This window comes from Electrona antarctica (assembly GCF_951216825.1).
Source record: "Electrona antarctica genome assembly, chromosome: 11".
NCBI classification, from domain to species: Eukaryota; Metazoa; Chordata; class Actinopteri; order Myctophiformes; family Myctophidae; genus Electrona; species Electrona antarctica.
The window spans coordinates 21,478,363-21,505,889 of NC_136792.1; the positions used below are offsets into that span (position 1 = coordinate 21,478,363).

The 27,527-nt window shown below is 42.8% G+C and overlaps 1 protein-coding gene across 1 annotated transcript in view; it reads left to right on the forward strand.

Moving 5' to 3' along the window:
* The first annotated feature begins 5,229 nt into the window (after window positions 1-5,229).
* Window positions 5,230-27,527, forward strand: part of yap1 (Yes1 associated transcriptional regulator) — a 40,648-nt gene continuing 18,350 nt past the window's right edge. The window contains exons 1-4 of the mRNA XM_079514123.1: window positions 5,230-6,021; window positions 7,318-7,550; window positions 21,854-21,972; window positions 23,526-23,639. Of these exons, the coding sequence (XP_079370249.1) occupies window positions 5,812-6,021; window positions 7,318-7,550; window positions 21,854-21,972; window positions 23,526-23,639 (676 nt within the window). The 5' untranslated portion in view covers window positions 5,230-5,811. The remainder of the gene's footprint in view (window positions 6,022-7,317; window positions 7,551-21,853; window positions 21,973-23,525; window positions 23,640-27,527) is intronic.

A 27,527-nucleotide genomic window follows, 5' to 3' on the forward strand; every position in this document is an offset into this window, starting at 1 on the left:
TTGCAAATTCAAAACAGGTGGTACCGCAGCTCCGTTCAGTGATATCCAACACTTTCACTCTGTTTTTGCCAGCTACGTATATATCCGTACCCCCCCCCCCCCCCCTCCCCCCCACACACACACACACTGGGGCTCACTCGCCCAAAGCTATAGCCAAACTCTAACTAATAACTTTGGAATAGATCTTGGTTGGCCACCATTTTACATTTGAGATCAGCCCGGGGAGTGACATCATCGCTGTCCAGCTATCTGTTGTCTGTGTGGGAGGTCCATGTGCTTAAATGTTTACATCTGTTCTGTTGCTACCAGTCGGGAGGCCATATTAAATCAATTACTGCCGCTAGGTGGTAGCATAAGCACACCTAACGAATACCACCCGTCCGCTCTAACTCTACTATCCTTGTTTTATTTCCAGGTAATTCAGGGAGGTGGGGGCTGTTGTTGTGAGCACAGTCATCGTTAGCAGTAGCTCATACCCCTTAGCTATCATTACAAACAGTTACCTCATGTGCTCAGTGATGCGATACAAACTCACAAATGATTTACGATCGTCGGGATGCGCGGCGGCTCACCATGGACAGCGCTCGAAGCTTTAGAGATACATCATACAGCGCTTTGAAAATCCTGTTATAATGGAGGCTCAATGGAGCTGGATTTAAAAATCCCATAGCTGGTGGGGACGGAGGCTCTCCATAGTAACCGCAGCAATGCTAAAAGGTAAATTGACGGTTGCCGCTTTCATATATGGAGTATACGGTTGTCTACGAACATGTACGTAGATAGCACCTTTAGGTACCTATAGCCTAGCTACGTTTATAAACGTAGATAGCAGCGAAAAAGTTAAGCAACATAGAAGATGGTAAGTGAGTCTTCCAGGCTACTGTGGTGAAAGGGCCTCACCCTCCTCCTTGCAGGGGGCCTCGGGAATTTGAGCAACGCTACTGTCTCCAGGCCGGGAAACCGGGAATGAAGATGAGCAAATATAGGCAAAAACCCCTGGCAGGGTTTGCTACACTCTGCTGGGTGAGTTCGGGTTTGACATTATTCACAATTCTGTCCATAACGGGTTACAACTCTGACGGGGCTGAGTCGGCTCGACTGTTTGGATGTATGGGCTGCCAATGAGAAATTGCACCTAGTTACCAACCTGCCATTAACTTAATTGCAAGATGGCCACGGTGTGCATATGGTCAAAAGGCTAGATGTAATTTTCTTAGGCTACAATCGGTTAAAGTGTGTGTGTGTGTGTGTGTGTGTGTGTGTGTGTGTGTGTGTGTGTGTGTGTGTGTGTGTGTGTGTGTGTGTGTGTGTGTGTGTGTGTTAGGTTGTGACACTCCAGTGACACTTGGAGTCAACAGACGATATAACACTATTTCCGTGCTCAAACACATACAGGCAGGCAGTTTCTGTGCTCAGACAGACACAGGCAGGGACACATATACTGTAGCTACGCAATGGAGTGGCTGCACTACTCAAAAAGAAGAATATTTTAAACATCCTAAAGTTCCTTGTTCATGCTTTGACGCAAACCACTGTTTTGACAACTTTTCAAATCAAAGCATTGCACAGTGACCCCTTTTCCACCGGTTGGTTCCCAATGGGAACCGGTTCAGTTATTTTTGGTTCTTAGTACATGAGCCAGAGCTCCAGAATTGGAACGTTAATCATGAATTGAGTGGGCAAAACTATACCTATATTAAATTGTTTATACTGTATAGGATCAATATAAGTACATTATTATATGTGATAACCCTTCCACAGTAGTATAGCTTTTTCATATTTTCTATTTTTTGTATTTTTTCCTATGTAATGCCTCATTTGCATATTTAAACAAAATTTGTAATACAATAAATCATTGTCTTCGTGTAAGTAATCAACTGGGGAAGTTTCATGGTGATAACAATCTAATATAGGTATGGTTTTGCACACTGAACTCATAATTAACGTTGCAATTTTGGAGTTCTAATAATAATAATAATAATAAAATAATATGTCGTTAAACAAATGTAAAAACTAAAAAAGGCATTTCACAGTGGAACACTGTTCATTGTGACTTTACTGTGTCTGGGAGCGATTTAACAGGGGGTTCATAATGATTAATTCTGCATGGCTATATGTGTATGTATGTATGTATGTATGTATGTATGTATGTATGTATGTATGTATGTATGTATGTATGTATGTATGTATGTATGTATGTATGTACGTACGTATGTATGTATGGGAAAAGAGTTGAAACAGAGCCTCCACATCTAAAGAGTGGATCTTGACAAAAATATTTCTCAATGGAACCAGGGGTCTCATTTGCATAACAATTGTGGGAACTGCATGGATTTCAGCAGCACTGTAAAAAAGGGGGGGGGGGCAGCATATGCATAATGACGAGAGACAACAACCTCAAGAGTTGTGGGATTATTTCTTTAAATCAAAACACTGATTTGTTCATGAGGCTGTCACCCCAAGATGAGACCAGTGGCAGAACAAAGTATTCACATTTTTTACTTATCAATAGGCTTCAATGTAGACAAGTAAAAGTTTGGAATTCAAATTTGAAAAAGTAGAAAGTACTCATTATGCAGTTTTCAATATAAAAATATTTTTAAAATAGCCGATCTACAAGCTTACATAGCCAACGTTTAAATAGGGCTGAAGTGGTTAATGTGCTATGTTTTGTAATAATAATCCAATTCTACAAAGTAGCAAGTAACTAAAGTTTTCAAATAATTGTAGTGGAGTAAAAAGTACAATAGAGGGTATGTGAGGGACATCATCATCATATCCGGAAGTTATGCTGGAACGCCTACTGAGTGGCAAAAAACTACTTTCTGGCCTTGACAGCCCATATCCAAACAGAAAAGTCTTATATCTGATTGCACTGAAAGTAAAAGTATTGAAAATTGGAAATACTCAAGGAAAAAAAAGGGAAAAAAAGTACTAGTAAATGATTTAGTTTAGATTTAGTTTATAGCATTGGATGAGACATTCAGTAGACATGCATAATTCATGCATAAAGAAAACAAAAAAGAGAGAGCATAATGGAATTAAGTTCATGTCACTGGTCAAAAGAATATGCCCATCCAGATTAATGTTTTGCCCAGTTTTGTGTGTGCGTGTGTACCCCATAGTGATGATTTGATTGGCTGAGCATTCCATAGCGATGATGTGATTGGCTGAGCAACTGAGCACTTTTAACCTTTTAACTAGTTTTCTAATAAAATTGTTTTTATTTCTGTTCTGTAAAGCGACTTTGGGTAGCCTACCTAGAAAAGCGCTATACAGTATATAAATCGTATTATTATTATTATTAACGTACGTATTGAAGATAAAAAGTGAGGACTTTAATTGGACTGATTGGATTGGCTGAGCACGGAATGTGAGGATAAAAAGTGATTCAAGTGAGCATAGAAAAGTGAGGACGCCAAAATTGATTGGCCGGAAGGTGATGTATTTCTCTGAAGCACTTTTTAACCTTGTTTATAAAGCCATATCAGGGTGCCCGCTGGCCAAGTGGTCCAGGCGCATGACACATATAGGCTTTGGCCTGACAGCGTGTCGCGTGTTCGAGTCCCGTTCATGACGACCTTTGCTGCATGTCTCTCCCCCACTTTCCTGTCCATCTTCACTTGATACTATCAATAAAGGCAGAAAAGCCAAAAACATACCAGTAATCTTATTTTTTTGAGTGGTGTAAACCACTCCTACAACTGGCTTTGTTAGTTTACGTGTCTGTCTGTTTGTCTGTCTGTCTGTTCGTACCAAAAAATGAGCATGGTTGCTATGGTCACCCAGTTCACACGGGTGTGATTTCATTACGTCAGACATTACGTCAGACCACAGCTGATCAGTCTATATAAGACCTTACACCACTCAGTTCACACAGGTGTGATTTTTTTTAATAAAGCCATATCAAAGACAATGCCAACACACCCACACACACACACACACACACACACACACACACTCACACACACACACACACACACACACACACACACACACACACACACACACACACACACACACACACACACACACACACACACACACACACACACACACACACACACACACACACACACACACACACACACACATCCATATATGCACCTCTTCATTGCAAAAACGTACATTTCAAATTATTTGATTACGTCATTTTTGCTGTCTCATTATGCCATATGTTGATTGGTGCGTAGCCTACATGTGTTATTCAGCTCATCTCTTAACTTCAATGTTGTTGCCCCAAATAAACACTCATATGTCAAATAGCCTATAGGCCAGTGGTTCTCAAACTAGGGTCCCTTGAGGAGGTTCCAAATTAACCCCTTTCAGGTGTCTGAGAGTGTACAAATAGAACTAAATTGACACTTACGTAAATGCATTTATATAGCGCTTTTATCCAAAGCATTTTACGTAGATTGTGCATTACATTCACCCACACATTCATACACCGATGGTCGAACTGGGAACCAATAGTTTTGGTCACTCTACCGGCTACTCTACCCCTGAGCCACTTACAGTACCTGTTTACCTGGTATAGGGGCCCTTAAAATGTAAAAGTTTGAGAACCACTGATACATACAGCAACAGGCCTACAGCATGTAGGAATCACTGCCACACAGTGGTGGAAAGAAAAGTATGTACATTTACTCAAGTACTGTACTTAAGACAAGTACATCCTGTTGAGTATTTACTTTTTCAATACTTATACTCCACTTCATCTCAGTCTCATGTTAGTTTCTTTGTAGGCCTATATTTAGGCCTAGCTCTGTTTGGAACCTCAATATCTACACTGCTACACTTAAGCGTAGCAGCATAGATATTGAGGTTCCAAACGGAGCTATTTGGTTAATGTATGTGTATGTTATTTCAAAACATACATTAACCAATTAAGCCCTATTTTTTTTTTTTTTATAAATTTGGATATATTCAGAAATAGGCTAGCCAACCTACAATCTCTATGAGCTTGATGATCTGCAATTTTGAAAAAGATAATGAGTACTTTTACTTTTGGTAGCCTACTTTAAGTACAATTTGATGCCAATACTTTTGTAAAATGTCGTAATACAAGGTTTTTACTTGTAACAGATTATTATTATTATTATTGCTACTTTCACTATTCTTCCACCAAACTGTCTTCTGTGTTGCAAGCATAGCATCGGTGAACTGTACCTTTAACGGCCCTTGTCCCAATTAAAGCCGGGCTCCGCCTCTGGTGCAGACATCGCATGAGTCATAAAGTTTGATGTCCTGCCCAAAGTTTAGACCCGAGAGTCAAAGAAGAAGAAACTTTTCGAAAACTTTTAGGGGGGCAGTGATTTGCACTGCACCATCAATAGTTATTTTTATTGTAATGTTATGAGGCAATATAGCCCGAACTGAACGGGCATCAAAAACGCAAGCTGGGAGTTTTATTTCTAAGCATTCTGTCGTGGCTTTATTTGCGCTTTTTTTCTGTTACAGTTCGGCTTTGACTACGCCAAAAGGTTACAGTCTGCTCTGCGGTGGTAGATATGCGCTTTGTTACACATTATACAAGTATGCCCTCGAGAAACGGCAGGGGAAAGTTCTATTTTACTGCAAACTTCGACAGCTAACACAACTTGTTGGTGTTGGAAAGGACGCTGTCAACTTGTAGAATGACACGGAAAAACCATTAAAACTGGCTTTCCTCTATCTTACTACGTAAACAAAAAAAAGTTTGGAACGGCTTAAAACGTTGTCTTCTTTTTGACACCCCTTTTGTCGGGAAGGTTATTGTTTTTTTGTTTTTTGTGCAGTTTTTCTTTTTGGGGGACATACATAGCCTACATAATGGATCCGAGCCAGCAGCACAGCAGCAACCCCCCTGCGGGACACCAGATCGTGCACGTCCGGGGAGACTCGGAGACCGACTTGGAAGCGCTGTTCAACGCCGTGATGAACCCCAAAAACACCATCTTGCCCCCCTCCGTCCCCATGAGGATGAGGAAGCTGCCGGACTCCTTCTTCAAGCCCCCCGAACCAAACTCCCATTCCAGACAAGTAAGAAATATGATCCCCCTGATCGTCTCGCCTGGTGCTTTAATAAAGCACTGCTTCAAAGTTGTATTTAAGCAGTTTGTTTCAAAGACAAACCATAACTATGTGAGGGTGTTACAAAATGTTTTTAAAGAATTAGTACAGTCGTCATGGAATGGGTCAATTTGGAGCCCCTTAAAATAAATAACCTCATTAACCTGCCCACTTTGAGAACCTTGCTGAAAAGAACACACTTCTTCTAGCCTACACAACGCGATTGACAGCGTGTTGTTTTCAGCTTGTGACACCGTCCTAGGACGAGTATTACGTGTGTGTGCAACTGTGCATTCGTAATAGTAGGCTACCTGCTTCATTTGTAGCTGTTATATGCCTATATCTTTCACACACAACGGTGTTACCTTACCCCCCCACTAACAAATCCATAAATCGAGGAGATTATCAAAAATATGTGCATATTAGTCTACAAGACTTTGAGCCTGGTCTGTAGTTAGCTCTGGTCCATAGCTCTAATGCGTTGCAACGCATTAGAGCTATGGACCAGAGCTAGCGTTCGGATATTGAGCTGTGGTGGGCTTCCATAACAGCCCACTATGAAACATAATGTCACGAAAAATTATCTGCTGCTTAAAACACCCGTGAATAGTTGAAAATAGGCTAGTTTATTTTATTCATTAACCAAGTTAACAATATTTAAACTACCTAAATGAACAGTTAGTTTAATAGGCCTTTATTTTTTATTAAAACGAGACGTTGAAAATGGGCCTGTTACTTGACAGTGACGTGACTATTAGATGTAGGCCTATATGCAGATGTTCAGTCCAGAAGAGAGTGCTTATATATAGAGAGAGCGATTATAACATGTATGATGACTGCTCCTCTCTCTGTCCAAGTCCAACTGTTGCTGTGATTTTTCGGAAGTTTTGGAACCAGGGCGCATGCGCAGTCCTGGAGCAGCACAGACGTGTCGGAGCATGCGCACACACTGCCCCCAAGGACAGGAGAGCTGCACAGATTTACATAGTTTATGAAAACATTGTCATCATACATGAATACAAAAGTATCACTCATATCTAAAAGTCTAGATCAGGGATTCGCAAACTTTGTCACATCAAGGACCCCCCCTTCGAGAACCCTGGGAGTCCACAAACCCCACTCTAGCTCTATATCATCTGTTAAGATTAACTCGCATTGAAAAATCAGTGTTAGCATTGCTTTATTATTAATATTATTATTTCAAGGCTTTTTTGGTGGTCATTTTGTAAATCACATCCAATTGCTGTTTGCCTCCTCTCCCCATAGGCTAGCACAGACGGAGGGACCGCTGGGGCCATGGCCCCTCACCACGTCCGTGCACACTCATCCCCCGCCTCCCTTCAGCTGGGAGCCGTCTCCCCTGGTGGTGCGCTGATGCCCCCGGCAGGTGCCTCCCCTCAGCACCTCCGCCAGTCCTCCTATGAGATTCCCGATGACATGCCCCTGCCCCCGGGGTGGGAGATGGCCAAGACTGCCTCTGGCCAGAGATACTTCCTCAAGTAAGTAGGTTATACAAGCATGCAAGTAGGCTATGCAAGTATGCGTTGCTGTCAGCGCTGCACGCTGCCCTATTCATTCCGTCAGCTGCAAGGATAGCTAGCTATTCGTTGTAACCTGCCCAGATTTTTTATTTATTTTTTTTGCTCACCGTGATTTGCAAATGATCTCCTTGAGTGTGCACCGGGGACCAGTGTCGGTGTCTTTTTAAGAAGATGCCATTTGGGACTTTAAATTGCAGGTTATTAGATTTTTGGGAGCCGCTGCAAACAAGAGTACCTCCTCTGTAGGAGTACTGCCGCTGCTCTAGTTGGTGATCCTTTCCCTGAGCTCAGGTTTCAGTAGAAACAATGGACCACTGTAAGCTGCCCCAGACAGCACAGGACAGCCAGGTCTGCAAAACTCATCTGCTACGGAGTCGGAGTGGATCTCTACTACATCAATGATCCATAGGCAAATGCTGGAGAAACGGAGAAACGCCCTCACTGCATTGTATCGGTAACATTTAGTGGTCAGTGTGAGCGTCTGATTTCTATTCGAGTTGTACCGATACTCTGGGCGGTCCCTTTTTCAAATATGATTATTTTGAGGGTCCCTTCTATGCTGCTGTATTCCTTCAATGGGTTATTTTCTCTGAAATTGAGTGATTATGTGCTATTTTGGCACAGAGGTGAGTTCAGCGCAAAAGTCCCCTTTCCTGTTATCGTCAGATACAAGCCATCGTCCACTTTCTGGGGGGAAAGAAAATAACAAAAAATCATCCTGACCAATGACAGGGTCTGAACAAACATGATAGCCCTCAAATTTACTGGGATAAAAAAGAAAGCTTTGAGGGCCAGATGTTTAAATGTTTCACATCTGGAGAACATCTGGCCTGTTTTGGGGAGGCTCCTCTGAAATTGTAATAAGGGATTGGGGGTAGGAGATTGACAGAGAAGGCTGTTCTCACAGACGTTCACTGGATCACTGCAGTTGGAAACGAATGGATCGTGTGCAATGGTGGGCAGAACCAGACTGACATAACTTGTTTTTGTAGAATGCAAACAAAAACATAATTTATGGGTTGGGGGGGGGGGGGGGGGGGATTTGTAAAAAGAAAATAATAATAATAATCATTTCACTATTTGAAGATAATTTTCCATTGTTGTGATGACGCTTTAGTTTTTTGTGTTATTGCACAATTCCATAATCATCCATAATCCATCATCAAGTGTGTTTGTACACATACAAACAAAGGAGTCCCAAAATGTACCATAACTATTGTGTAACTTGCTACACTGAGTGGATTAACCCTAGGCCCAGAATTGGCCTGCATTTGACTCGCTGTGTCACAGCTTGTCCCTGGAGCCTGGCTTCGCTTGTGTCCAGTGTGAGCCAAGGAGAGGAAAAAAATATAATTTCTCTCCATCTACCGCGGCAGATCAAAGTGCAGACACTTGATCTGAAATTAAAGGCGGCCTCAGTGGCCACACTGCTGGAAAAGACACTCCCCTATTTATAAACACACGGCTGTCTGACACAGACGTGTTGCAGGGAGGGAAGCGGAGTTTGTGTGTGAACGTTAAAGAGTCGATCGTGTGCGTGTGTGTGCGTGTGTGTGCGTGTGTGCGTGTGTGCGCGTGTGTGTGTGTGTGTGTGTGTGTGTGTGTGTGTGTGTGTGTGTGTGTGTGTGTGTGTGTGTGTGTGTGTGTGTGTGTGTGTGTGTGTGTGTGTGTGTGTGTGTGTGTGTGTGTGTGTGTGTGTGTGTGTGTGTGTGTGTGTGTGTGTGTGTGTGTGTGTGTGTGTGTGTGTGTGTGTGTGTGTGTGTGTGTGTGTGTGTGTGTGTGTGTGTGTGTGTGCGCGCGCGCGCACGCACAAGTGGTGGAGGGAGGGAGTGGGGCTTCACTAGCCAGTAGAGCAGGAGGAGTCCGATTTCAACCAGGTGACCGCTGTTGTCCTTTCACACACTCATCCATTAACCCCCAGCCAGGGTGAGAGAGAGTTGTGCGCGGTGGGGATTTTACGTTTATCTTCCCCCTTCTCTGTTTGTTTGTGAGTTCACCGTGAGTCATTTGGAGGAATATGATGCCTACAGTTTGGCTATGAATCAGGTCGGTGAGTCACGGCTCCGTGCCGTGGTTCCCTTTAAACCCAACATCCATTTGAGCATGAATGGAACCACGGCACTGTGGTGGTTCCTTTCTTTTGTCAGGGGAGTTTAATGGCAATCATGTGGAGATGACTGGAAGAGAGAGGGGGGGAGTGTGTATTGGAGGGGTGGGGGGGGGGGGGGGGGGTTGGGGGGGCTAGACTCTGGCCCTCCCTTTGTCCCTGCAGAGAAAAGGTGATCTTTATTCAGTCCACAGGCCTGTTGAGACACATGTGAGCCGTCCAAAAATAGATAAATGGCTGGGATGAAGTTTAACACACTACCAGCCAGGATTAATGAATAAATTAGGTGTAATTCATGCCAGGATTTTCCCCCGTTTTACTCTTATTTTGAAAAGCCAAAACCTGCGACCGGATGTTACAAATGTTACTTACAATGTGTAAAATTCAAGATGGTGCGCACTCCACTGCTGTTCATCACCTAGCAACCCAATGCTAATATAAGTAGCATTATGACTTGATCGATCATAAGCACTATAAAAGACCAATTGCCGTAGATCTATGCCAATGGCGTTAAATGTGCGAGGCTTCCTTTACAGTTGGGACTGCTTTTATTTTTATTTTTTTACCACTGATTGTTCTTGTTATGATGGCTCCAGATGCTATTACATGTTCCAAGTCTTAATGAATGGGTATCAATAGAGGAATCAATATACAATATCGTTGGCAACCATATTTTGGGTTGCCAACGGGGGGGGGGGGGGGGGGGGGTAGACCACTTAACAACCCTATATACTTCATTGACAGGAGTCTCCCAGGGTCTACTAGCCCCCCTCCCCTTTCCAATCAACAAATCTCTTTTACCAAATCTAGAACTCATTTCATTTGCCTACATCAAACCTCTTAGCAGAAAATACAGCTCTAAACACTCACAATGCGACACACTGATCTGCAATTTTTTGCACCCCCCCCCCCCCCCCCCCCCCCCCCCCCACAGAACCCCACCCTCCCTTCAAATGGGGACACGAGGGTTCATGTGGTTAAGGGGAAGATTGGGTAGAATGTCAACAAAGTCTGTTGACCTTTCCTCCTCTTTTCTTCCTGCAGTTTGCTGTGGTCTTTGATTTATAGCAGCAGGGGCAGGAGGTTGGGTCACCTTGCTCAGTGCTAGGATGGGGGGCAGGGCTACTCTCTTCCAGGTCCGGGGTCATAAACTAATGAAGGTTTCCTTAAAGCCTGAGTTATTATACTCTGTTGCGCACCGAAACAGCAGATCCACAAGCGCGTGGCGCGTCACAGTATGACATGTTAGCTTGTAGATCTGCTGGTGTTGGTGAGCGACACCGTGTAAGTATAACTCGCGTATCATTTCGACCAAGTGGTATAGGAGGGGTAATCAGGGCTTCCGGGGCTTATTAAATGCAGCTTTCTTTTTTTTCCGTGGGAAGTCAACCAGAACCTGGGGTGCCATTATCTGACCTAAAGACCACGTGTAGCTTTTTGATGAAGCCCACTTTACTAGTACTTCCCCACATTTGGCCTTTTTTATGTGATAATGATTCTATTTGGCTATAAAAATGTCTCATGTGAAATGTCTTGTGTTTCACAATGTTGTTTTCTCCCATAGTCGCCTGTTTCACATTACTAGTCACGCTAAATTTTCCTAAGCGACAGCGAGACCACCAGATAATTAACTTACCCTCTTTTGGTATAGTTGCACTGATGCGTCATGTAAATATTCTGTGTCTGCCGACAAATGTGAACGCGTGGAATAAATTCAGACGTATCATTTTTCAGGCATCTTATTCTACACAAGTTTTAAAAGGACTTGTAGGATTAAGATTAAGTTTTGTTTGCACTGTAGGTAAAGTGGAAGTGGAGGGAGGCACACTAGGCTCAGTAGGTATTCGTATTGTCTATGAATCCCTACTCTCATGGCAAACTCCCTCCGGGGATCAATAAAAGCATTATCTTATCTTATTCAAAGTGATGACATTTATTGATTACTTCCTCTTCTTTGCAGGGGCTTGGGTTGTGGTTTATGATGCTTTACCCTGTTATTCTGTGCAATTATACGCTAAAGTCACATGGCCTCAGGTCACAATGAATACTATACACGCACTCATTTTTTTACTGTGCTTAAGAAGAGGTCTCTTTGACTTTTAGCGTGATTCAACAGATGTTCAGGAAGCAACGTACAGCAGACATTCTCTAAACTAGCTATCAAAGCGTGTGTGTGTGTGTGTGTGTGTGTGTGTGTGTGTGTGTGTGTGTGTGTGTGTGTGTGTGTGTGTGTGTGTGTGTGTGTGTGTGTGTGTGTGTGTGTGTGTGTGTGTGTGTGTGTGTGTGTGTGTGTGTGTGTGTGTGTGTGTGTGTGTGTGTGTGTGTGTGTGTGTGTGTGTGTGTGTGTGTGTGTGTGGCGCGCAGGCACATGATAGCAGAGCTGATTTAAACTCAAAAGGTACCCCCATTGCAATCCTCCTCTTGTCTTGTAAACTATCTATATGGATGGATTCACAAGTTTGAAATTGTCACGTCCTGAAGATTTCCATGCAATGAGGTTGACTCTACCTCAGGTGCCCAAAAGGTGGCATCTGCCACTTGAATTACGGTGACTTGATTGACATCAAAAAGGGCCTGTCAGCTCAAACACACAATGCAATACTTTGTTTTCAAATTGTTGCGTACAACCATCAGTAGCCTTACAAAGTCGTATACCAAAAAAAAAATACCATTTCCATTTCCCCCCCTCTATTCCCATTCCATGTGCGTTTGTCTTATATGTAATGCCAGCGCCGCTAATCCAAAGCCCCCTCAAGTACATTTTTTTAAACTATTTTCAGCAATGGTATAATAGATTTTTTTTGGTTGGTAGATCTTGTTGAGCTGGTCGTTTTGAAAGTAGCTCTCAAGTCAAAAACGTATGGGCACCCCTGCTCTACCTGATTCAATTTAAGTCGTCTGCCACATGGCCTAGCTTTCTAGGCTTGCCACCCCATTTGCAGTAACATTTGTGTGTGATATGGTTTAGTGCAGTGAACTGGAGTTGGGTTGTGTAATGAGAACACATCAATCTAACATGAGGCGGTATGCTAGTAGTTTGTTACCCATAGTATCCAGTGTCGAGTGTCAGCCGGTAAACATGCAAATGTGGCTTTACATGACACTATTTAAGGCTACTCAAACTGAGTAGCCTCGCAGTCTCCCAGCTTCGGCCTGCCCTAAAGTTTGTTAAAGGTTTTTTGGGTTTATTGACCACACACCGACAAGCCCCCTTCCTGTTGAACTGGGCCCTGTCAGCTCGGTACACAAATGGGACTGTGAGAAAGTCAGGCCAGTGTTTACCAAAGCCCTGATGTAACACCTCTGCTCCAGACATCAATGCCCCCACTGTCAACGGAGGGCATCTCCACAGAGATGCAGTATCTCTCTTCATTCAGGAAGGAACTTTTCTCGAGTGGGGTTTAGAGTTCCCGAAAGTACTCAAAACTCAACGGCACCACTTGGTCAATGACATTTTTATTCAAATCCCACTGCAGTTGTGATACATGCAGAGAAAGCTATGCTACTTTATTTGATTCATGGATGGAATTACATGGCTTATACATCACTAACATCAGTATTTCTTTTTGTAAACACATTGACCCATATTTCTTTGATTAATTTTATAAAAACTCCATTAACTGAACATTAATTTTCAAATATTAAACATGTGACACAATGGCTCGTCTTAGAAAGAAGCCTACTGTAGTGTAGGTAGGTGCAGAAATGTAAGGAACATGATTGAATATCCTGTGCTACACTGACAGGGAACTGACACTTGGTTCCTTTGCTGATATGGGGACCCCCTTCAAAGTAGAAACATAAACCCACCACAGGGTCACAGAGGTTGGTCCAATAATCTCTCTTGATGATGTCCTGCTGATAGAGAGGCAGTGAGGCGTTCCAGGACCCCTGTCCAGTCAGAGTGGAGGGGGTTATCCTCATCTGGGTGCCTCCGACTGGAACCCCCCCCCCCACAGGGCCAAAGCACTTAGGGCTAGCACCCCACAGCTAGGTTCATATACTTAGCTGCCAAATGTAAACCATGGACAATTTTGGCTCCAACGCTGCAATTGCTAGCTATAGTATATGAACAGTGATGTGGATTGTGGATGCAGCATTTTATTTTATTTTTCAATAAGCCAGAAATGGGTTCTGGGGATTGCTAATGCCTATAATTTGCTCAATTTAAAAAAGAATTAAAATAAGATATTGCCTTCAATATGCAAGTTGAATTGTTAGCCTGAGATGAGATTCTGCATGAAAGCCGAACAAAGTTTGAAAAGGTTTTTTTTTTTAATGAAAAACAAAACCAAACAAAATTACCTGTAGTCGTTTGCATTTTGTGCAGCCGTTATAGTAGCTATAAGCAATAATATGTCAGACAGCCAGCAATGAGTAAAATGCTCCCGGGAAAAAAAAACCCAGTCGAAATGACTAACGAATCAGGAAGTAGACAGGCAAATCGACCAATGACAAAGCTTCTAGGAAAATCTTTGAATGCAGATTACCCCCCAAAAAAAAGTCTTTAAAATGTGGACATATTATTGCTTATAGCAGCTTTAACCATCTTCCCACCATATATTTTCTGGGTGGAGCCGCTGTGGCCTAGGGAGAGATACCATTTTTAACATTTGACAACTCGGCTGTGTGGCTGCCTGCACTTTGGCCCTATTTACACCAGAGAGATGTGTGGCTTTCTTTTTTTTCACGCCTTGGAGAAAAGGAAAAATCTCACAGTAGAGCAAATGTGGGTTTTGTTTAGATTCAGATCTAAAGCTCAGCTCCTTTTTTGATATAATATAGTCAAAACTGGATTGAGACATTCTCTGTGCATAATGGGAAAGGCTCAATATTCCATGTGTGCAAAATACCAAGGCAGTATTGTGGCAGAGAGTGTCACTGTGAACAAGTTTGCAACTGTTCTTAAAGGGCCACTTCACCCCTTTTGCAACCAGATCTTATTTTAATGATGTTTGGGAGACAAGAAACACTTTCCTGGGGTTTTTTATGTATGTATTTTAGTATTTCCAAGCGTCATGGACACTGGGCTCACTTACTTCCTGGACTACATGTTGTCTCAGTAAGACAGCCCTCTGCCTATCCACAAGGAGGAGCAGTGCACCAAAGCATTATGGGAATTGTAGTCCAGGAAGGAAGTGACCCCAGTGTCCATGACATCATGGACACTTGGAAATACTAAAATATTCAAAACGCATATTACCCACATAAAAACCCCAATGAAAGTGTTTATTGTCTCCCAAACATCATTAAAGTAAGATCTGGTTGCAAAAGGGGTGAAGTGTCCCTTTTAATATACTTACTAATGTTGCTGTGAGGTGGAAACCTTCAAAGGTTTTTTTTTTTTTTTAAAGAGAACAAATGTCTACTCTAAACGGCTCATCAACAAGCTCACAACGCATCGCAACACTCATCAATTCTCAACAAAATAAAGCAACACATATTTCATTTTGCATAGTGTTCAGTACGGCACCAAAATGGTTTCCGTGCCAAGTCATTGAACTGAAGTCAGGTTTTTACTTTTAGTCCTCATGTGAAGAGGACCCAAGAGCCCGGCCACCCCCAGCATGTGACATTATAAATAACGCTGGCACAATAAACACCACCTTGATAATTGGGCCATCAGTCACAGAGGCCTTGGTGGACCAGGAGGAGCACTCTGTTCTTTACTGAACCCACAGGCAACCATGATGACAGCGTAAGCGAAAAAGGACGAGCCAAGCCCCATCGTGCTGTACGCTGATGGTTCGCCACTCTAAATCCGGGGGACCCAGTCTGGACTCTGGAGTAGACTTGGCTTTTTATTCTGCAAAAGGATTTAATTGTGCTCACCTGGTGTCCCAGACACCAAATTAGTCCCCAATTTGATAGCTAGAACTATAAGTATATTATACTCAGGGTTTTTTGGCTTGGAGTTGTGAACTGCTGCTTCAGACACCAGAAGTGGCCTGGCCGTGGATCAGTATCAAGGTGTTTACTGTTTCCCCCAGAACGCATATGCTTTTATCTGAAAAACATGACCTGTACCCCACCCCCTAGCGTAGCTTTTCCAGTAAGGGCAAAGGAATGGCATTTGTGCGATTTATTGTACTGGCTTTAAAGTGTCAAATTGCCTTTTTATTCTACATCTCGGCATCAGTCATACACTCTCAAATGATTGCCCCCAGTCCATATTATTGCCATGACAGTATTGATTGGGCGTGGCACTGATGTTTTGGCCAAATACTAGTATCAAAGAGCATACAAATAAAATCTGCTGTATTTGCCACTGGCAATAATACACTTTTTTTTAATTTGGCATTCATATGGATAATGTTTTGTGATTGGAAGTGTATTACTATATCATGAAGAGTTGCTTCCGCTTGTGTGAATGAATTATCCTTTTAGTTTCAAAGCCTGGTTGGCTGCCCACCTGTAATTTATTTACCAGGTTTCACGGTTACCCTGTGCAGTCAATCATACCATAGTGTAGGTTTCCAAATGATCGTCCTCATTGTTCTGCTTCTAATGTAAAGCGTTGTCAAACTTGGTTTAATTTGTCTCTCTGGGCTACAGTCGGGATGTTGCATCCTGAATGTAGCCCTGTAGCCTGTAGCCTGTAGGGGTAGGGGTAGGGGGGGGGGGCAAAACAAGCAGTGTTTTGCTCCCCTCTCCCGAAGGCATTACATGTTTGTATGGGTGCTGCTGCTGGCTGGTAACTGGTCATTAATGTTTGACCGGCTCGTGGTTTGCCGCTAATATCTCTGTTGTACGTGCATAGCTAAATCCATCTGATCACTGTCATTGGTTCCCAAAGTGGGGTCCGGGGACCCCCAGGGGTCCTTGATGGAGTTCCAGGGTGTCCCCAGCTAAGTGATAGTTTGGAACCAAATGAACCCTTATGGGTCTGTAACTCTGAGAGTGTTCAAATGGAACCAAATGGTGCCATTTGTGTACACTCAGAGTTAAATTAACATTGATTTTACAATCTAAATTGGGGATCCCAGAGCGTGAATCTCGTTTGCGTCCAAGCATAGGCATGGTAACGCCCTGCCTGCCTGTGATTGGCCTACCGACACTGCCCGTCTTGACCATCCTCCGAGACGCAAGGTTACTCTGTGGTGAGATTGAGAAATAAATACAGCTTGGCACGCGCGACAGAATATAGCCTTGTAACTAACTTCTATGTTTTATTTTTGTAGAAGAGGCAAACTAATATTGTTTATGCCATTTGCTTAGATTGAATAATTGATTGAACACGTACGTTGTACTATGATTTGATTTGGGTGTGTTCTAAATAAAGTGTTAGTGTTGATTATCGTGTATTAATCTAATTATAGTAAACTAATACTATTACACTAAAAATGATAAAGAGGGTAGGTACCCTCACAAAAACATGCAGTAATCCTGGTCTCTAAACTGCTTCCCCCTGGCCAGCCGAGGGGAAAGGAACTGGTTGGAATAACGTGTTCCTTCCCCCCTGTCCAACCAAGGAAACTCCCCCCTGTCACTCAGGCATGAAGGAAGCATGAGTTCAAGTCCGTTGCTCTCCCCATGTCCCCCATATATGGGGACTAGGTTGGCGGAGGGTGTGTAGAGCCCAGGATCACTAGATAATTGACACAGGGGTGAAAAATGGGTTACAAAATCGTGGGATAAAAATTATTAAAAAAAAGAAAGGATAAAGATGAAGGTAAAATAGACCTTTTTATAGTACAATAATGTTTCAACTTTACACATACAAACAAATAATACACAATAATCAACACAAACGCATCCAAATCAAATCATATTACGGCGTGCATGTTCGATCAATTATTCCATCAAAGCAAACGACATAAACAATATTAGTTTTCCTCTTCTACAAAAATAAAAGTTACAAGTTATAGTTCTCTTGTATCATACCATACTTGTATTATTTCTCACCACGGAGTAACCTTGCATCAGACTATCCAGCATAGCTATATCCACCTTGGAGGACAGTCGAGACGGGCAGTGTCGGTAGGCCAATCACAGGCAGGCGGGGCGTTACCATGCCTATACTCGGACGCAAACGAGATTCACGCGATCCCAGAGATAGAAATGCCATTAAATGGGGGTCCGTAGACTAATGCATGTCAAACTGAGGGGTCCTTGAAATTAAAATGGTTGAAAATCACTGTTAGAGCTGTAAAAAACGTCTCTTTTGGGGGTCCTTGGCATATATTTTCTAATGGGGGTCCAAAACACACATTGACCACTTCAGCCCTATATACATTTCTGACACTTGAAAATAGCAGATTTACAATCTCACAATGTGTCACGATCTGACACATTGTAAGCTTGTAGGTTTCAAAAGGTTTTTATACATTTGAAAACCTTGACCGGAACATTCTGCATTATGAGTACTTTAAGTACATTTTGATACCAATACTTTGGTACTTTTACTCAAGTAAATTTTGAATTCCAAATGTTTTACTTTAACATAGTATTTCTTTATTGCAGTATTGATACTTTTACTTAAGTAAAACATTTGAGTACTTATAGCTTGAAGGCCAGGGATGTTAACATCAAACACTATAACAATGTCATTCACCACTTGTCTTTATTATAGTTGTGGTGTGGACTCTGCCATCCACTTGAGTTAAACCGATAGTAATATTGTTGCTATCGGGTGGAAACCTCATGTCCCAAACTGTTACAATTCAGGATTTTTTTATTTATATATATAGCCAAAATGCTAGATCCACAAGCTCAAAACGTGTTGCGTACATCTGCTATTGTTGCTACTTTGTGTGACACTGTAGGTTTAGTATGACGAAGTAGGGCATTAATTTACGGAAAACAAAGCATACGTTAAAATATGGAGATAAGAGGTTTCTGCCAGACCACAGCGATAGTCAAGCGTGCTTGGTGTGAACGACCCTTTTGCTAAACCAACAATCTGTATTTTTTACCTTGAGCATGTATTGGCGTACCAGGGTGTGCAACTGTGCATGGCCTCTTTCTCTCATTTATGATACGCCCTCCCTTTACTTTCTTTATCCCCCCCCCCCCCCCTCTCTCTCTCTCAGCCCTCCCCTCCATTATAAATGTCATAGTTTCCAGGGTGGGAAGGCGGCTACAAAGGGGAGGGGGAGGGGGTTTGGTCCCTGAGAGTGTAAAAGTACCACAGCAACTTACGCAGCCAATGGAGTTCTGAGGGATTGCTTCCGTCCATGCCTTTTTCTTTTTCTCTCTCTCTCTCTTTTCTTTCGTAGTCGTCTCTCCCCTCCCCGCTTTGACCCTTCTCAAGGGGCCTCTCCGGTCTTAGCAGCTAGAGCTATTTGTGTGTGTGTGTGTGTGTGTGTGTGTGTGTGTGTGTGTGTGTGTGTGTGTGTGTGTGTGTGTGTGTGTGTGTGTGTGTGTGTGTGTGTGTGTGTGTGTGTGTGTGTGTGTGTGTGTGTGTGTGTGTGTGTGTGTGTGTGTGTGTGTGTGTGTGTGTGTGTGTGTGTGTGTGTGTGTGTGTGTGTGTGTGTGTGTGTGTGTGTGTGTGGGGGGGGGGGGGGCGGCTGGTGGGGGATTTGGCAGCTCCTTTGATCAGTAAAGCATAAACAAGAGGGGGCTTCAAAATGGGTCTCTTTGTGTGGGGGGTAGGAGTGCTGAGTCAGGCTCTCTCTGGGCTGGGATACAGAGCAGGCAGGCAGGCAGACAGACATACAGGCTGGGATTACCGTAGAGGCCAAGAGAAACCCTGAATCTCACACTTCACTCCAGCTGCACCTAAAATCAGGACTGTAATGGAACTTTTTTTTATCAAATAAAGGCAGGATTGCATGATTTGGCGGAGATGTGCCTTGGTTTATTAACGAGGGGTTCTTGCATTGTTTGCGTTCTATTTACCACATGTATTGAAATAATCCAGTCATGTGTGAGAGTCATAATGATTAATTAATTGGTATTGTCCCTTGTTATAGAAAGAAAAGAAGATCGTTGACAAAGCGCTTTAATCAAATAAAAGGGAAGATGCTGGTCTATAAACAAAACATAATATAAATGAACCGTTTCATGTAAGACTTACAGTGCAGAGTTGCATAATCATACAGCTTAAGTACGGCGGCCATTTGCATGAAAGTTCTGTGTGTGTGTGTGTGTGTGTGTGTGTGTGTGTGTGTGCCTGTGTGTGTGTGGTTGGTGGGCTTAAAAAGGAGAAAAAAAAGAAAACAAGTGAATGGTGAGGTTTTAGGTCGTAGCTCAGTCTGCGCCTTTGTCCAGCAGGTGAAAGCTTTGTAAACGTGGCGCCAGATTGTTAAAGCCCCCCGACACTCTGCAGTGTCCGAGCAGCTTCCAGGAAAGTAGGGGGGACCCCCTGTGTGGAGGCCTCGCACTGACCCCTCCCACAATGGAGAGGGTCCCGATTCGGGAGAGGAGGTGCTTCCTGTATAAACCCTCCATCTTAATCAAGCAACAAGTGCCAACAGAACACTAATTATCAATGCCTTCGCAGAACGCCAGACAATGTGGCGGACCCCCCTGCCCCTACCCCGCCCTGCAGTAACACCCCCTCCCCTCCTGTGAAGACGAGCCTTAATAGATGGAGAAACAGTGTTGGGGTGTTACAATATTTGCGTGGAATATTTTGCAACTATATTTGTATACATATTGACTAAATTGATTAGTTGGATTAGCCACTGTATTAAACTTTGTTGTACAATGGTGGCATACCAAAAATGGTAAACTGTATCTTACTAATATTATTAAAATGTAAAAATATTTTAATGTGATATTGAAAGGCTGCTTGTCCAAAGCCAGGTGCATTGAGGCAGTGGAATTATGTGTATTTCAATGGAAATGCCGTGTGGATTGGATTGTCTTCCTTTTCTTGTTCTGCAAGTCATCATTTAGTCATCATGGGTTAAACTAGTTTATTGAAACTGCCCTGAGTCATCTGTTCCTGTAAGTTTCACTTTGATAAAACACCCCAATTTAACTACAGTAGCTAATGTCATTGCCTGCAGTTCCTGATGGACCCTTTGAATCACAGAATCTCAATTATTGGACAGTCTATTTGCAAATTCCTTTATTTTTGAATGATTTGCCATGATCTTTTTATGGTATGTGCTTGGTCTCTTTGTGGTGTTTCTGAATGCTTTCACATAATACCATAACATGTTGTATGCTTAATTGCTTATCAGTGGACATAAACCGAGGCTTGAAATCCATAATTTACCTGTGACAACAAAATAACGGTGCAAGATTGCGAATACTATTATTTTAAAGGAGAATTTCGGACTAGAAATCTTTCTTACCTTTATTAGTTCTTACATCCCCACCAAAGAGGCCCCGGTGTTATTTTGTGCAAAAACTCATCATTGGCTATTTCCCCTACCATAAGCCCTCAATTGGGCGTTGTGTTTTAGTGCTAATTCGCTTATTTCAATTTAAAAAAAAATATATATCCTCTCTTCATAATGTAAATAGTATCCCAAGTGGCACACTTTACTAATTTAAATGAAAATAAGCAAATTAGCAATAAAACCCAACACCCCATTGAGGGCTTATGGTAGGGGAAATAGCCAATAATGAGCTTTTGCACAAAATAACACCTGGACCTCTTTGGTGGGGACGTAAGAACCCGCTCATCGGCAGCATTTAGGGGTTCAGCATATTGCTCAAGGACACTTCGACACTAACTCTGAGGGAGTCCGGAATTGAACTTGGAACCTTCCGCTCTACCTCCTGAGCCACTGTACATCACACAAGATTTGTTTTCGCAGAATGTTGGCCAACTTGGCCTATTACCACGCTAGGGTTCAGGTGGTTAAATTACACAAAAAGAAGTTGCGTCAGTGGTTCCCAAACCTTTCAGGTCGAGACCCACAAAAGAGATTAGACGTTTGCTAGTTAAGTGAAACTAAAGTAAGTGAAACTATTAAAATTAGCAGATCTACAAGGGCACAACGCCTTGCTTCGTGCCTGTTGCGAGCTTGTAGATCGACTACTTTCACTACCGTTTTTTTCTATTTGTTTTTCTTTGTTTTTAAAAATGTATGAAATTGTTTTTTTCATCTTTTCTTTTCTATTTTTTTAATCATTTGAAAAATATATGTATATTTTGAAAAGAAAATTGGGATTATTACTCCAGTCGTGACCCACAAATGGTCCCGACCCACTGTTTGAGGAAAACAGTGATTGAACTGTCCTTGTCTCCTTGCAGTCACCTGGATCAGTCCACCACCTGGCAGGACCCACGCAAAGCTCTACTTCAGATGAACCAGGCTGCCCCTGCCAGTCCAGTGCCAGTCCAGCAACAGAACATCATGAACCCAGCCAGCGGTACGCACACTGCACTACTATTTGAGAAGCACTGCATGTCGAGGACCCCCAAATTGATATGTATTTGGCTATGGACCCCCATCTCTCTCACACACACACACACACACACACACACACACACACGGCACGCACACATCCTCTCTTACTGCCAATTGTCGCAGACATCAAACTAAATTTAGCCAATGCCTTAGCTCTTGTCTTGGACTCAATCTCGCGTACGCACACACACACACTCGCAGTCTGAGTTGATATATTTCTAGTGGAATATTTATGGCTGAAATTCCTAAGTTAAAGATACTTTGAAAGAAAGTGTTTCATTGAGTAAGGACAAATTGAGCTACTTGCAAATGGTTAACTTGGTAAACGTTCAATAAAACATTTATGGAACAATGATGTAAATGTCACTGCACATTTGTGCAGCCAAATATAGATTACAGTTTAGAGTTTAAGCCCGACAATATTACAATAATGTATTTAATTATAAACGATAATATTAAAAAATGGATACTCTTTTACAACCAATTTAGACCTGAGAAATTAAAAAACAATTATGTTGCTATATACTGTACATAGCAACAACTACCCCAAAATGGATTCCCGTCTTGAAGGGTAACATGACAAAATGTGTTCTTTATCATGTCATAAGCATTATTTCCAGGATTGTGTCATCCATTAGTAGTACACCAATAAGTTACTCCTAGTTTTACCCCTTAACAGGGCTGTCAAGTCACAAATCCATGATGTTTGGGACTTAAGTTGAGTCAAAGTCTTAAGATTGCAGTTCAGGAACATCCGCTCATCCCCATAATGGAATATCCACGGCAGCCTGCCAGTGCCCAGCCTGCCAGTGCCCAGCCTGCCAGTGCCCAGCCAGTTACCATTGTTACTCCAAACAAACCCTGCAGAAAGGCACAACTGTGCACAAAGCTGTAGGTTAGACTTGTTCTGTGATAATGATGCTTTTAAAGTTGCAATGTGATTTATAAATTATAAATGTATAAATTAACCAATTGAATTAGTTAGTTTGATTAACTGTTGCACCCCCTAATTTCAATAAAGTTTTGTAGAGTAGATATGGATGCAGTCAGTCTAGTTGTTACATGTCACAGTGTTGCAGTGTGCATCAGATCTGTCCAACGGGCAGGAATTTTCCTTAGGAGGGGTGAGACTGAGGTAGAACGTGACTCGTCCTGTACGATGCGTTTGGGAACTCCTTGACTGACACCTTGGTATTAGTTTATATAGTAGGGGCCTACTGTATCTAAAATCAAATCATTCCAATATTTTTTTCAATTATTTTCCAAATCTCTGATCAACAAGCTCACAACGCATTGCAGAATGACATGTTGAGAGCTTGTAGATCTGCTACCCATCAAAGCCTTGTGCTTGAGCTCCATGATTCATGAATGAATCACTTTACTCATTATTTAATTCTTTGGGATTTTCACCCCATGCTTCAAGCCCATGTCCAAACACCTGCTCCTTTTCCTACGCAGCGACGTCAACGTTACATCTCCCACAACCTGAACTTTTCACCTGTTCTTCTCCTCTAGGTCCTCTCCCTGAGGGCTGGGAGCAGGCCATTACCTCAGACGGGGAGATCTACTACATCAATCACAAGAACAAGACTACGTCCTGGCTGGACCCCAGACTCGACCCACGCTTTGGTGAGCTCATATGTCACTCATACAACTTGTTCTCAAAAACATTTTCACGTCAAGCACCCCCAGATTTGTCGTTGCTGTCGGGTAGAAACCTTGCATCTCCATATTTCAACTTTCAAACTTTTTTTCTCTTTCCACAAACGAGTGACTTCATCTTGCAACGGTGTCATGCGAAAATTGCCGTTCTACAAGATCGCAACGTGCCGCGAGCTTGTAGATCAGTTGTTTGGACTATTTTTGAAACGAAAGTGAAAGTGCTCATGCATCTGTGCTTGTATTATCAGAAGCTTGTGACAAAAAAATAATCTACGTTGGAACAAGGGTATGGTTTTGGACATGCAGGGTTTCCACCCGACAGCAAACACTAGTGTATCGACAGTGAGGAGGAAGGAGGCAAAAATAGAGGGTATGTGCGTGACATCATCATCAAACCCGGAAGTTATGCAGGAAAGCCTACTGAGTGGAAAAATAATACTTTCTGGCTTTGACAGCCCATACATCCAAACAGAATTTTGATTGCATTAAACAATATTAAACTCACTTTGCCTCTCACTTTGCCACTCGATTTGCCATTCACTTTATGCATGTGCATACAGTACTCAGTCTATATTACTTTTACGCCACTACAATTATTAGAAAACCTTTTGCTTGCGTATTACTTTTGATTTTGATTATTATTACAAAACATACAATGTACAACTTCAGCCTTATATACATTTTGGCCATTTGAAAATAGCCGATCTACAAGCTCACTGTGAGCTTGTAGATCTGCTATTTTCTAAATATTATTTGCACATTTTATAAATTTGAAAACTTGTGAAACGGGCCATTTTGGATAATTTGTACTTTATACTTTTGGTACTTTAAGTACATTTTAATACCAATACTTTTATACCTTTACTCAAGTAATGTGTTCTGGACTTTTACTTGTAACGGAGTATTTCTACATTGCAGTATTTTACTTAAGTACAAAATGTGAGTACTTTTTCAACCACTGGCATTCAGTGTGATTCATAGTTCATCTCACCCCAGTCGTACATTGTTTTGTAGTGACGAGTCGGGCTGAGGCGCCGCGTCTTATAATCAACGTTTAACATATCTCCAGAACCCTGCTGCTACTAGGTGCCTGGGAAACACACACACACACACACACACACAAAGCACCTAACCTTTTGTTTGCCATTTTGGTGTTTCAGCAACAGCTGAGTCGCTCATTAATGCTCCTCCAGCCACCTCCCCGGGCTAAGCTAGTATTTCACAGTTTAGTCTGTACGTGGGCACGGGCAGGGGACGGATGGACAGGTTGAGGTACGAGTGAAACTGTAAAATAGAGTTGGTGTTGTGTTGTCACTCACCTTACTATTTCTCTATCTCAATCCATCTAAATGGTTTCTAATCTAAACCTAAATATTAATCTTTTTATTTGGGAGAGGTGTTGGACAGTAATGAATTTCTTTGGAGTGTTTATTTTTTATTTATTTTTTTAGTAGTCCTTTTTTAAAGATCTCTCCAGCCATGGGAATGAGCTAATCCTTGTGTGGTGCCAGGGAGGCTCACACAGGGAGATGAAGGCTCCTTGCTTATGTCACTCTGACTCATTTACGCTTGAGGTGCCATCCCCTTCATTAGAGCCACCATTCCCCAGGGAAGCTAGCTCGCCCTCGTTTGACAAAGGCAACATGTGTGAACACGCACCGCAGCCTGTTATCTTGTTTAATTTTAGCAGTATTGTTACCTAGCTTAGAGCAGTTTTTTTTCTTCTTCTTCTTCTACTTCTCCCCCCTTGCAAGTAAATGCGTGTCCCACTCCCGAGACCGGGCAGGCGGGGAAGTGCAAAAACATGGAGTGGGTTAGAGAGGACTGGGGCAGCTGGGAAGAGGAGGCAGCTCAGATGGGATAAGCTCTTTGAAGATTTATAAGTCTTGAACACACAAGCCTGGTGGGCCCCTGAAAGAGAGCGGGAGAGAGCTGCGTTAACTCATTAGGTGCCATATTGTCCAAGTTGACTACATTGTACATGGTTTTAAATCATCGCTGCACGTCATTACGTTATAGGTTAAGAAATGCAAATCTCACTCAACTCAAGTGCAACAGTCTCAAATGTGGGAGGACCAGCAGGAATATTATACTTGCTATTTCATGAGTGGCTATTCACTTTTTTTTTAAAGTCAGTCTGTCTTCAGAAGTGAATCTACATGGAATGATTTCCTGTGCTGTGCATGGGAATTGGGCTGTGCCGGTTTAGAAAGCCTCCACACACTACTGCCTGCTATGTGGGTCTCCAATCGTAAGCCAGCTGCTTTGATAATGGAGGCTAATTTGGGCTTTGAGAAGAGAAGCGGCGCAGCGCCTTTAACTGAGGGGTTGTTGCCGACTGGCTTTCCCCCGTGTGAGGCCCAGCGCAGGCAGGCAGGCCCGGCCCCATTCTGCTGCTACAGCCCCAGACAGACTTGAATCACTGCCAGGCCTCTTTATACTGTGGTCCAACTCTTAATCTGTTCCAGACCTTTTCAGTCAAAGAACTCCAATGTGAGGGGAGGAGGGGATGGAGCAGTGGTGGGGGCAAGGAGAGGCAAGGCAAAAGCAGGGGGGGGGGGGGGGGCATAGAGCAGTGGTTCTCAAACATTTTCATGTCAACTCAAAGACCCCTCCCCCATTGATATGTTTTCGGCTGTGGACCCCCATTTGAAAATTGTTTGTGCCAGGGGCCCCCATAGGAGGAGAAGACTGCATTTTGTTCAAAAATGTTCCACATTTATTCAAGATTTTTCCACGTGTTTTGAAAATGGCAGATAGCTGAAGTATGGAATAGGTTCAAAGATGTTCCAATTTTGCTGGGGACTCCCTGGAACCCCCTCAAGGACGCACGGGATCCCAGGACCCCACTTTGAGATCCACTGGCATAGAGGGATAAGCATGACCTAACCAGCCCCCTTAAGATCCAAGGAGGTGGTGAGCAGCGAGCACTGTGGCGAAGTTCAAGATGGGGCCGACCTATGTGGGCATGTTATACACTGCAGCTCTTCTGTTGTTTTCCAGACATGCGTCGAAGGAACCGCTGGGCACAAACACAATCGGCAGATATATATTCATGCACATTGGAATTGGTTTTCACCGGGAAACCTTGACTTTTTTTCCCCTTACTCTTTCGTCGTAGCCCTTCGCCAGGAGAGTTGGCACATTGTCGGCAAGTGCTTGATGATGTCATTCATGTGAAGTGCTCATCTTTTCCAGCCAGCCAGCCGCATGGTAGTTTTTTATGGTCACAACGTGCCGAGCACTTTTCCACTGCGCTGCGGGGATGGCAAAGTCGTTATGAAACTCATTTATACATTTAGACTCACTTGTTTGAATTTTGTTCAAATGAAAAGGTCAAGTGAAACGTTAATTGAATCCCACATTTCATATTTCATAATGCAGCAAACTCGATGCCCATAGGATATATCTATCCGGAAATACAAAATATGTTTACAAATATATTCTGATGGTCTGTTGCTTGCCTCTTTGCCAGATGTTTTGTTTTGTTTTCCCCTTTCTTCTCATCTCCTTGCCAAGTGAAACCAGCTCCGCTTAGGTTAGACAGTTCTACCCAAACCTTGCCAGGGCACAAGACGATAAGTGTTTGTATCACATCCAGACTATTTCTCCACTTTCCTTATCCCCAGTAGGCCCACTGATTCGTGGGCCTGTTGCATTTCGTGAAGATGACAAAGGGCAGACGGTCATTAACTTTGTCCCTCGTCTCCTGGGTGGACCATCTGTCACCACCTGTATTACCGCCTTCTACCTCCTCGCCCAGTAGTGGAAAGTAATTAAGTACATGTACCAAGTATGGTATTTAAGTACAACTTAAAGGTATTTCTTTGAGTGGCTGCACTAATAACTTTGGGG